This window comes from Typopeltis vanoorti, chromosome 9 (genome assembly GCF_054136105.1).
Source record: "Typopeltis vanoorti isolate ZY-2024b chromosome 9, IOZ_Tvanoo_1.0, whole genome shotgun sequence".
In the NCBI taxonomy this organism is placed as follows: domain Eukaryota; kingdom Metazoa; phylum Arthropoda; class Arachnida; order Uropygi; family Thelyphonidae; genus Typopeltis; species Typopeltis vanoorti.
In genome coordinates this window covers 125,019,294-125,032,497 of record NC_143557.1, presented here as the reverse complement: position 1 = coordinate 125,032,497, position 13,204 = coordinate 125,019,294, and the positions used below count along the sequence as shown (strand labels likewise).

At 35.7% G+C, this 13,204-nt stretch overlaps 1 protein-coding gene across 4 annotated transcripts in view; it reads left to right on the top strand.

The window, feature by feature from the left end:
* The window catches only part of LOC150103503 (TBC1 domain family member 31), a 449,146-nt gene that overhangs the window by 194,202 nt on the left and 241,740 nt on the right, over positions 1 to 13,204 (top strand). For all 4 annotated transcript variants that reach the window (XM_090398075.1, XM_090398077.1, XM_090398074.1 and 1 more), the window contains one exon: positions 9,806 to 9,882. In XM_090398075.1, coding sequence (XP_090254201.1) covers positions 9,806 to 9,882 — 77 coding nt within the window. The remainder of the gene's footprint in view (positions 1 to 9,805; positions 9,883 to 13,204) is intronic.

The following is a 13,204-nucleotide window of genomic DNA, read 5'->3' as shown; positions in this document are numbered from 1 at the left end:
CCTTACCCCAGTCCTGAAGATATTTTCAGGCGCAAACTTTGTTTGCTCACACTTGGATAAAGGATTAAACTAAATTTATTGTAGTCTAACCGAGTGAAAAATAAACTTTCAACATCTTTCTCTAAATCCAGAGTAATTTAATAAAAAGGTGGCACACCTTTTGGCAACTCCTATAGGTAAATTTTTGCCTTACATTTATTTCCTTACTGCTCAACTCCTCATTCCATGTTACAGCTCCAAGTTGTCTCCTAAGCTTGTCATAATCACTAGCCTTATAACTCCACATACAGGGTGTTCGGGATAAATTTGACAGTTTCGTAAGGAAAAAGAAAATCTTCTTTGTATCTATTAAATTTAATGAATTGACAAAAAAACATTACAGGCAGAGTTAATTACAATACTATCAACAAGATTTACTCAAAATAACCACCATTAGCATCGATCACAGCTTCAATTCTGCTTCGGAACCTCGAACAAGCTGATGCTACAGTCTCCCTGGGAAGGGCCGCAAAAACTGTTTTAATTTTATCCATTAACTGGGCTTTTGTATTACTGGAAGTGCGATTGGTGTCTTTTTCAACTGCGCCCCATACAAAATAATCCATGGGGTTAAGGTCTGGGGAGTTTGGAGGCCAAACATTTGGACTGGTGAAGTCGTAGAAATTTTCAGACAACCATTTTTGACTTTTCCCAGAGGTGTGGCAAGGGGCCGAATCCTGCTGCCATACATACGGCCTACCATTGGCTACCCTTGTTATCCAGGGCTTGACTACAGTTAGCAACTCCACGAACAAAGCCCGAATTCCAATGCCAGGGTTCTTCAACACCTGTTCCTGCAGATTTGCGAGGAATTCTGCTGTACGAACGCAATCAGATCGTCTGCTAGGGATCTTTCTTCTTGCTACATCCTCGTAGTCACCATTGCAAGTCTCTAGTTCATGCCTGATTGTTTTTACTGTATTCAGGGAGCATTGGGCAGCAGTCGTAATATCCTTATTTTGATGGCGGGCACGAATCATCATGATACAAGTTATTCTCTTCCATGATTCAGGTGGGTTCCAGCTATCCATCCTTTCTGACATCTTGTATATGAATGAAGAAGGGTCCAAACTTTTAAATGAAGAGAAGTGTGTGTTAATACATGTAACTTACGGAAAAATATAATTAATTATAAATATGTCAAATTTATCCCGAACACCCTGTATATCCTTTGCTCACAAAAGTCTGCATATGACTAGTCACAACACAGTTGATTACTTCATGATCACTTTCACCAACTGGAGGAAGGTGTGAAATCCCTCTCACAATCACATCTTCTTTTGAAATGATTAGATCTAGAACTCTGGAACCTCACATGCCTTCCTTTACATGCTGCCTGAGATAGTTATCTCTAAAGAACTCAAGAAAATCATTTTCCTTATTCCCAAATGCTATCTCTTCATTCCAATCTATACAACCATAATTAAATTCACCCATTATAATTACTCTTCCTTTGTTCACTAATCCAAGTTGTTTATACATTTCTTGATCACCACCTCCCGCATTCCCAGGCCTATAACAACATCCAATTAAATATATCTTCCTGTCAACCACCACTTTACACCATGCTGCCTAATAATCATTGCCACTATTTCCCTTTTTCATGTCTACCTTATGTGGACTTGATTCCCCTGCTATCATTAGCAGCACCCCCCCCCCCCCCACACACACACCCTTCTTGCCCTTTCTATCCTCAAGAAAAAAAAAACCGTATCCTTCCATTTCTGTTTCCGTTACTATATCATCTTCGTTCAACCATGTTTCACTTATTCCGATGATTTTGAGCCGAATAAACTCAATCACTGAAACCATGTCTCCTTCCCCTTATGATATGTCTGGCATTTGTAAACAAATACAGCAGTTCATTTTTCGGTCTATAGCCAGTCGTATCAAAGCCATGTGTTGGTTGTGATTTTTCACTACACCTGCCCAATCAACTTTATCACCACTTAATGCATATGGAAGAAAAGAAATTAAGCAGCAAAATCAGAAACAAGCATGGAATTAAGTAATTTAGTTGAGTAATGAAAATCAGGTAAGTAATATCGATTGTAAAAAGAAGGATATTGTTTGGTATGGTGATGATGCCAAGAAATTATATTCTTGGTTTAATCCTTTATCCAAGTGTAAGCAAACAAAGTTTGCACTTGAAGTATTTTCAGAACTTGACAGCTTGTATATAGAGGCTAATGACTTCATATCACTCGCCTTATTATCCCATAATGCAAAGCACATATCCTTATGGACATGTATAATGCTATGCATTATGGGAAGGGTCACTATCCAGATCGGTTTCGACCTTTATTGAGGCTTCTTTATTGGGAGCCAGACCTAGAGGTGATACCAAGGTTGAAGTAATACAGAAGTCATATTTCCATATACGAATAGCTAAAAAGTGTCATATCGTATCAAAATATTCTGGATTAGAGATAGTTGGAGGTTTTTCCACTTGGTTGTACCATAAATTAAAGATGGCAAGAAATTATATTCTTGGTTTAATCCTTTATCCAAGCATAAGCAAACAAGTTTGCGCTTGAGCTATTTTCATTACTGGGAAACTCATTTTTATAGAGGCTAATGACTTCACATCACTTGCCTTAGTGTGAAGTCATTATCCTCTATATGACTTCACACTAAGGCAAGTGTGAATAGAGATCTGCAAGTTGTCCAACTGTGTCATGCGGACCAGAGTATGGTAGATTATTATGTCTGTACACGAATGTTATGAGTATCAGAAACAAAAGGGGGGTAGAGTTTGTTGCCTTTGTCAGTATGTTGGTACTTCAGATTGTAAGCATTAGTGAGACCTGGCTATCAGAACCAGACATACTAACTGGCATCGACTGTAAAGGGTAATGTATTTTTAGGAAGGATAGGAGAGGAGGGGGCATGCTGCTAATGATATTGGATGACTTGAATCCAGTTAAAGTTGAGACCTATGATTGTAGTACTAGTAACAGTATTTCATGTGGCAGCGAGTGTGAAGCCATCTGGTGTGAGGTGGAATCTAACAAGATCAATTACATAGTTCACTATTGTTACAGACCTGATGGATCATTGCTAGTGATGAAGAAATGCATCACCAAATAGAAAAGATGAGCATGAAAAAGATGAGTAATCATAACGGGAGACTTTAATTATCCAAATGTTGATTGGGTAGCAGTAGAATCTCATGAGGAGAATGAAACTGAATATGTTGAGCTGTTGCGAGACAGCTTCCTCAAGCAACATGTGGCAGAAAGAATTCAAGGTCAAAGAGTCTTAAATTTGATTATAGAGTATTAGATTTGATTATAGTAGAGGAGGTTTCAGTTAAGCTCTATTCTTTCTACAGTGAGTGATCATGCTTTAATAACTGGAAAGCGGCTAAGTTTATGAATGACCCATTCAGGAAAAATTTCATGCTGAACTACAAAGCAAGAAGTTATAACCAACTGAGGAGTATGCTGAGTTCAGCAGCATGGTATTGAATCAGTTGCTAGATGAGAAGAATATTGAGAATGCATAGGAAGCATTTAAAAAATACTAAAATGATGCAGTATCAGAATGCGTACTGAGAGTTCAAAGAATAACTGGGATAGGAGTCAAATGGATGCATAACCTTATCAAGTAAGAGATTTGGAAGAAAAGGATGATGTGGAATTAATACTGTGTGCATAAGGATGATGTGTTATGAAAATTGTAAGTAGCAGGCCAAAAGAGTCAGAACTGTTGTATGGAAAGGTAAGTCTGAGTATGAAAAGAAACTGGATATGCAAGCTAAAGACCACCCCAAAGAATTCTGTTGTTGTGCTGCAAGTAAAAGAAAGAATAACTCTACTGAATGCATATTATGCAAGGGTGGCAGATGCAGAAGAGGTTGTTTAACAAATGAGCAACCATTTTGCTAAAAGCTATCAACATTACGCTCGCTGCTACCTCTTCACTGTATGAAGAAACTCAGGTGTATGAGGAGTAGGTATTAGAGCTGTTGCACAAACTGAATAATTCAGCAATAGGGACTGATGGGATATCAACTCGGATGCTAAAAGAGTGTTCAGCTGAACTATTCCTTTGACCAGGCTATATAATTTGAGCCTCAGAACAGGGCAGATTTTACAGGAGTGGAAAGAATGTACGGTAATCCCATTGCACAAGAGTGGTGCAAAGACTGATGTATCCAACTATTGACCAATCAGTATCTCAGGAGTGGTGATAAAGATTTTGGAAAAGTTGGTTAGGGCTTGTGTTCAGAAATGGGTTGATAGAGAATCTCTAATTCGCAATGAACATCATGGGTTTACTAAAGGGAAGGTCATGTTTTAACTTGCTCACATTCTATAATAATGTTATTATTTAGCCAGACAAGGCAAATGAATACACCATGATACTTTTGGATTTTGCTGAGGCTTTTGTCAGAATATAGCATGGAAGACTGTTGTATAAGTTGAAGAATATAGGATTGGATTATAAAATATTAGCATGGATAAGAGGATTGCTGACTGACAGATATCAAAAAGTGGTATATGGGGATTTAAGGTAAGGTGTATACCACAAGGATCAGTCCTTGGTCCACTGTTATTCAATCTGTATATTAATGATATTGGGAAAGATTTGAAAGGTGACATACACCCATTTGCTGATGATGCAAAGATAGGTAGGGTTATCAGGAATGCTGCTTTCTACATACTATAAACTGGTGCTTTCAGTAGTGGTTTCCCTTGATGAGTCTCTGACTGCCTGGAGTTCTCTCTTAATGATCATTATAATAATAATAAATTCTCTAATTTCCCTTAACTTGCTCTTTTTGCATTATTATTATAAGTTTTCCAATTCTGATTTATCTACCAGTAAGAATAATTCTGATATATTCTGATATATCAGAATTATTCTTACCAGCCTGAGTTGATGTTCAATTTTCATCCTTCACCTAAAGTGGTTCTATATCATATTTACAAAGCACTATCAATAAAATGAAATGTGCCGCAGTGACTGAACACAAAATTCCACCTTCCTTTAGGTCATCATCAATATATTTGACCTTCCTGAAGGTCAGAAATATTGATCACCAATTTTGAAAAGTCCAAACATGCAAAATTTGTATTTGTTTCATGCCTAAATTATCATAAATTTCTGTTTCTGTTATTTTCTACATCTGGATGGGTGGTTCTCTTTCCTCAAACTCTTGCATCAGTTATGTAAAAAAAAACAACTTATTAATAGATACTAAAGGCTTCTTTTGACTTTTTACTAGAATGTGATTAGAAAAATCTTAAACATAGAAACATAGGTTTGAGAACCTTTTCTGATCCCAGTGATTTCTTGCTCCTTTTCTCTTCCCCATCAGTAAATTTATTTAAATCTTGCGCTCCTGAGGAAATTTTTAGATTGATTTTGCAATCTTCTATTTCATTGATTTGTTTCCCTATAACTTGTAAATATAGCCTTTCTAACAAAGAAATGGAAGAGGAAGATTTGAATCTACATACTTCAATTATAAGTCATGATCCTTGCTCTCTAATCACACGTTGGGGAGGGGTGGGGATAAAATTGTACAGTAGCTTCATTAGCATATTGAACATTGAATATAAAAGATTTATGCCAGCATATTTGAGAAAAGGCTAAGAAAAATTGTAGAAGAGAAGCATCAAGAAAAACAAACTGAGGCAAATAGGGATGTCTCGGCCACATTTAAATAGAAATTATAGATCAATATATAGCCTATACTAAAATTTCTGAATTGGAGATATTGAGTGCAGTTCTTTTCTGTAACTGATGATGTTATATTTTAATAAGAAGGCATGGAATATATAAACTGCATTCTCACTGAGAATCTATAAAAGAGGAAAATGCTTCAGTTATTATGGTGCAATTTTTATTAAGATGGCAAATTAAATATGGAAATATAGATAATTTAATAAGCAAAGTTTGTATAGTAGTATGATACCTCACCATATGAGATTGGTATAGTGGAGAGTTTATTGAATAAATTTACATTGAATTAAAGAGAAGTTTGCTGAAATGTCAAACTAGAGTATGCAAAACATCATTTGTTTAAACCAATTTTAATTTATGGGTATGAAAGTAAGAGGTTTGATTGAAGACTGCAAACCACAGATAATAAAAATTCTGAGGAAAATTAGGAGACTAAAATGGCATCAGTGTCAGAATCATGTTAAAAATAAAGATATTACAAGGAATTTGATATCATTGGAATTCAGGAATATGTGGGCATAGCTAATCTAAAATTGTATGATTGATTAAACAGAATGAGAGAAGAAAGGTTAGCAAAATAGGTGTTTGATAGCAGGTAGGAGTTCAGTTCTAGAGTAATAGCAGGCTCTCAGTGGATTGATGTAGTTAGTAGTGCCTTAGAAGGCTGAAATGCTGTACAGTCATACTTTGGTTAACTTTACCTCTGGTAACCGAAGCCCCAATATAATGAAGTCCTCAATTTCAAGTCCCATTTTACGTAAAAATATTAAAATTTTAAGGTCAGCTCCCTGCAATCATCTAATTGGTGAACGACGGCGACTCGTCACATACTCCCAAGCTGTGGGTATGTCTGTTTTAACAGTTTCACACATTATCTGCATAATTTAGTCATTGCTTACACTTCGTTGGGTGTGTTTCAGTGTGGTGCATTGCAATAAATAATGTATGTTCTCTGATAGCATTGTTGTAGGTTTATTGTATTGTATTGTAGAACTAAATTAAATATCGTACAACGTGTTGAAAGGGGTGAAAGAAAACCCAATGTGGATTAGTCAATCACAAAAAATAAAACAGTCTGCTCAGAATTGTACAGATGTTACAACAGCAAAATTAACTCACTTAAGGAGCCCAATTTTAAAACAAATGGAGAAAATGTTAAGTTTGTGGATAGATGATATGTCACAATATCATATGCCTTTAACTCAAATGGTGATTCGAGAAAAAGCATTATTTTTGTTTAATCACCTGAAATCTAAACAAACTGAAGAAATTGCAGAAAATTTTGCGACTTCTCATGGTTGGTTTGAGAAATTTAAAAAAATAAGCCAGAATTCATAGTGTAAAATTATATCAGGAGAAGCTGCAAGTGCAGATGTTGAAACTGTGAAAGTTGCACTTTTCTGTTGAAAGTTTTCAGAAAAACTAAAGGAAATAATTGAACATGAAAATTTTTCACCAAATTTAGTGTTCAATGTTGAAAGCAGTTCTGAAAACGGCTACCATCAAAAAAGCTTCATTGTTATTAGTTTACCATTCGGAAAATCTGAGTGCATTAAAAGGTGACATAAAAACAAATTTGCTTGTAATATGGAAAGCTAATAGAAATGCATGGATTACCAAGGAGTTATTTACTGATTGGTTTGTTAACCATTTTTGTCAGAAGTGAAACGGTATTGCCAAAGAAATAATTTTAAAGAAAAAGCTCTTTTGTTGTTGGACAATGCTCCGGGACATCCAACTGATCTTAAAAGTACGTTAGACACATGCATTCCTGTGATTCCTGTGACACAACTTCCGTGATTCAACCAATGGATCAGGGAGTAGTAGCAACGCTTAAAGCTTATTATCTGTGTGGTACATTAAGCAATTTAATTGAACTAGAAGATAGAGCAAATGTCAATTAAAACTTTTTGGAAAAACTACACCATTAAAGATGCAATTGAAAACATTAATAGCTCATGGAAAGAAGTCACTCAGAAATGCTTAAATGAGTTTGGTGCAAATTATGACCAGAAGTTGTACTAGAATAAAAAATAACATTAATTCAAGAGATTATAAATGATGTTATTCAGATGGATCAATCAATACATTTCGAAAATGTCGATGAAGTGGATGTAAGAAATTTATTAAATGCAGAAGATGATGGTTTTTCCAGTGGAAAATTTGATAAAAACTTGTTAACAATGAAGACGAAATTAAAAAAGTTACGGATATATTGCATTTATTTAAATGCAATATATCCGTATAGGCAATTATTAAATGAAATAGAAAAAAAGCATAAACAATCAACTTGGATTCGTATTTTAAAATGTCGTGATTTGATCTTTGTTAAGTATGTAATATTGACTTTTTATTTAATAAAGCTTTTCTTTTTCGAAAAAAAAGTCTTTCATTTTCTTTATGTATTATGGGCATAGTATTTTTACCACTGAGAACAAAGTAATTTTGTGGAATGCATCCTCTTCGTTAATCAAGGTATGACTGTATCTGTGAATATTGGAGACTTGATTAAAAAAAATAATTTGGAAGGTAGCTGTTGATAAGATACTAATTATAATGTAGTCCTCTCATAGTATCCTGTTTACTCCTTGAGGGTACATATCAGGAAATAATGCTCTCTACTTTCTAGAGTAATGAAAAATCCATTGACATTCACACGCCACATAATTTTTATACCTCTCACTTAATCAGCAGTTGTTTGCATGGATCCTGCAAAGCACTATCCTGGCACACCTGGGGGAAGAGCCTTCCCCCCCCCCCCCCAAAAAAAAAAAAAAAAAAAAAAACTAGAAGATTTTCCAAAAATCTTTTCCTAATAAAAATTCATTTTTTTATTTATGTTGTGTCATGTCTTCTATTTCTATACTACTTATGAATTAGTGGTCACATAAGGTGGGAATACCCTATAGCTCTCGAGAATCATGGCCGCTGTGAACACAAGGTGAAGGAAGTAGTGCTCAGGCGGACTGAGTTCTTCTTTGTTTGCACGAGCCTGGCCAGAGGAAATCACGGGTGTCATGTATTGGTGATCACTGCAGATGCTCAGTAATAGGTCATATGCAATATGTAGTGTGTATTCTCAAATTGGCTAACTCTCCCCCCCCCCCCAAAAAAAAAAAAAAAAAAAAAAAGATTAAATCCTGAGTGTGCTCTGATCCTGAATTTTGCCTTTTTTTTTTTTTTCTTTTTTTTTTTTTTTTTCCCATCGTTCAATATCTTCTGTGGATAGGTTTACCCTTCTTTTTTGGAATTTTGCCTTTCCACATCTTTCAGGATAGTTAAAATTTGGTGCATATGCTCTAGTCCTTACACTTGTAAATAACCTTACTGAGACTTGATGGTAGAAAAATAAAAGAAAACCAGAAAACCAGGAACCCTGGTTTGGAGTGCAAGCATGGTGCTACCTATTTTAAGCTATTAGTTTTGATATTTGAAAATTTTAGAATTTTTTATTCATAAAAAAATTGCTCCTCCTTGTTGAACTATGAATGCCTATATAGAAGAGAGAAAAATAGAAGAGGGTATACTCTAGAAGATTAACATGTTAGAATATTAAAATAATATCATTTTAGAATTAACTTTCATATGAATGAATGTTTATATTCCTGTTGCTATATAGTGTTTGTCCATGGATCTATTAACTAGCAAAGAATCTTAGATTCTGATCCGGTTCTAATGAATCTCCCTTATCCATCTGTGATGGGAGTGGATTTTGAGTCTTTTTTATTTTTTTAAAGACTGTGTCTTGTCAGACTTGTCAAGACTACATCTTTTTCTGACAAGAAAAAGATGTAGTCTTGACAAGTTTTCTGACAAAATTTTCTGTCAGAAAAAGACTCAAACATGGAGAGTTTATTTCTTTTATTTCTCCCAACCAGAGGTTTCCTTCTGGCATACTGCAAACTGATCCTGTGATGTAGTCCTGTTCATGAAATTATTAATGAAGAATTGACTGCCCCATGTAATGAAGGGACATCTATTATCAAAGTCTTAAATACCTGAGTGCATCTAAGAAGATTTCTGACCATGAAAAAAGATGAGTAGGTTCTAATTAGAAATTTTTATATTTCAGAAAAAAGCAGATCTGCAGAATTTGGGAGAATTTAGTACAATCCTTCGAAAATTTCAGAAATATCCTGATCATTCCAGGTACGTGTATTAATTTGATTGAACATTACTTGATATAAAAATTAATAAAATTATATCTTGTGGATTATACACATAGCAGAATATTCTGGATAAGCTGCAGTAGTTATTTGGCACATCAATGCAAATGACAGCTTGTATCATGGATATCATTCCTTTCTTCCTGTTTATTGATGAGTGTGATTGACCACAGCATTTTTGTCTTAAAGTGACATGTGGCAATAATCAGATCACCAATCTGATTATTGCCAAGGTGCAATAATCACTTTGCAGAGATCACCGATGTGTAGAAGCAAGGAGATTATGCTTCTGTTATATAAAGCTTATCAGGCCATATTGGTTATTATGCACAGGCTTGGTTACCTGGATTTCTATAATGAAATTATTTGTAGTCTCTGGAATATTGAGTATGAAGAAAGATTTGAGGAAATGCAGTTTAGTGGGGAGGATGTGGGTATGATTGAAGCATATTATTATTATTATTACATGACACCTCCAAGGAGTCCAAAGACTCATCAAGGGAGGGCACCCACTCCACCACTCAATTCACCAACCACAGCTACCATCATCATCTGCACCCATGCCATATACTACCCACCACCACTAGTATTTTCATAGACAATCACAAATCCCACGGCAGGATTCGAACCTTCAGCCTTTTGGCTGCAGAGCAGATACGCTAACCACTCGGCCAACCAGGCCGGCGAGATATAAGTTGGTGAGGGGGTTATTACCAGATTAATATGGATGAGGTTTTTCATAGAATGGGAAGAGATGGGGGTGAGATCAAGAGACCATCCCTGGAAACTCTGTAAGGAGCATATTAGCATGTTGATAATGAGGATAAGTTTGCTGCATTGAGAGTCATGAATGGTTGGAATGCATTACCTGAGAGAGAATAGTGAGTATGGAGATGGTGAATACCTTTAAGACACAGTATGACAAACTGAGTGTGACAGTGGAACCTTCCATGATGAGTCTTTTTAACTCTGTGGAGGTATGATGATAATAAGAATGAAACATAATTCTCTCAAATTGCAATTGGTACAGCATTGTAAACATTATTTAAAATACCCTTTAATAATTTTTTGATAATCAATGAAGAAAAGAGGTTGACAGAGCAGGGGAATAGATTAGAAAGCATCTAATACAAGTAGTGAACAGTATACTAGGAGCTAATTGAATACATAGAGTTGGTTTGATGTGGATGAATAGTGAAATCAGAGGCATTGGTGTGGGGAAAAGATGTTATGGGGGAAGGTACAAGGCAGCTTTTATTATTATTATTATGTAACACCTCCAGAGAGCCCAAAGACTCATTGAAGGAGAAATGTGGAAACAGCATCAAATGATAACTCTCTTCCAACTACTAACCGCGCTCAAACTTGCGTAACTTTTTATGTGAGCCATTAGTAGCAGAGGCTCTACCAATCAACCATCCTTTGCTGGCAAGATGCATGTGAAATATAATATGCAGGTGAGAAAGGTGACAAGCTTAGTAAAGAAAGAAAAGTACAGTTTGAAAGAGACGGGCCAGTTAAGTGGAAGATAATCCAAGGGAATTCTGCTATGTCATAAGCAAAAAGAAGAATAATTATAGAAGTAAAAGTAAGGGGCTGGGAATAGTTACAATAGCAGCGTGACCACTAGAGAGAGTTTTTTATGAGCATTTTATCAATTATATAATATTGGTGTAAATGATATTTGTGCTACATGTATAAGAGGCAAATAATTTGGAAAATTAAAGGTGAAAGAATCAGTGGTGTATCACCTGTTGATTGGGTTATATGTTAATAAGGCTGTGATAATGGATGACCACATGTATTTAAAGAATGTGCAAAAGAGTTAGATATGCCCTTAACGTAATTTAATGAAAGTCTTGCAGTGAAAAAAGTTCCTTAGGAATGGATAGAAGGCAAAATAGTACCATTCCACAAGCATGGTTCCTGGAAAGTTACAGTTATGGACTAGTCTGTGTTATCTTCAGTTGTAGTCAAGGTATTGGAGAGGTTGGCTTGGAATAAAATACAGGAAGAGTGCATTTTATGATAAGATGGCTAATGTGTTGGATAAAGGGAGATTCATATACAAGTGGTATTCGTGAACTTTGCCAAGGCATTTGTTAGATTACCACATTTAGATTGATTTACAAGCTTCATAGGAATTGATAATTTAATCTATTATCCATTTCCATCTTGCTGTACAAGATAGGATTGGCTCCAAACTATGCCAGCAAGTCATGTATGATGGGACATTGTTTCAAAAAAGAAATGAATTAGTGGTCTAGGGTTCTGTTCTTGAGCCTTTACTGTTTAACTTATATGCTCATGATATTTCATGTGAATTGACTGGGGATTTTCAATTGTTTACTGATGTTAATTCTCATCAGAAAAATTTGAATAAACCTTTAGCTTAGACAGTTATGTGGAACTGGAGTTTTAATAATTACTAGGTTTTGTATTTCAGAATGTGGAGATTTAGGAAATGGTACTGAATATTGGTGGAATTGTTCTTTAGGAATTGGATGAGATTTGAGATTTGTGGGGAGATTGGAGTGAAGTAAATTAGAGGACTTTGCAACACTTGCAAAGACAACATGTTGCATTTGTTATGATAAAAAGAGGTAGTTGTGCTATTGTATATAAAGCTTTGTTCAGACCGCATATGGATTATTGTGCTCAGGTTCTTATTATTATTACGTGACACCTTTAGGTAGTCCAAGTGACTCATCGAGGAATGGCACCTACTCTACAACTCTGTCTCCACCACTTAATCCATTAACTAGGAAGGGCACCTACTCTACAACTCTGTCTCCACCACTTAATCCATTAACTACACCACTCTATACACCAACTACGCTACACAATGAACCGCAACTAGCATCATCATTACACCAATGCCATCTGCTGCCCACCACCACTGGTATTTTCACAGACAATCACAAACATCCATGCCCATGGCACGATTTGAACCCGCAGCGTTTTGCTGGAGAGCAGATACTCTAACCACTTTGGATTTGGTACCTAGTTTTGATTGTGATGTGGAAACATTGCAGAAGGTCTAGAGACAAATAATAACCAAGGCAGTATCAGAACTCTAGAATGTTGGTTATGGAGAAAGGTTGAAATAATGCAAATAGAGTTCAGTGGATAGGCAGAAAAGAAGTAATATGACAACAGCATTTAAGTTAGCAAGGTGATTTCATCAGGTTATCACAGTGGAGTGCATAAAGAGAGTGCAGCCTGTTGGGGGAAGAACTGGAGGATGTCCCTGTGAAGTTGTGTACAAGTGTGGTGAGGTGGGGCGTGAAGAGCAGATATTTTAC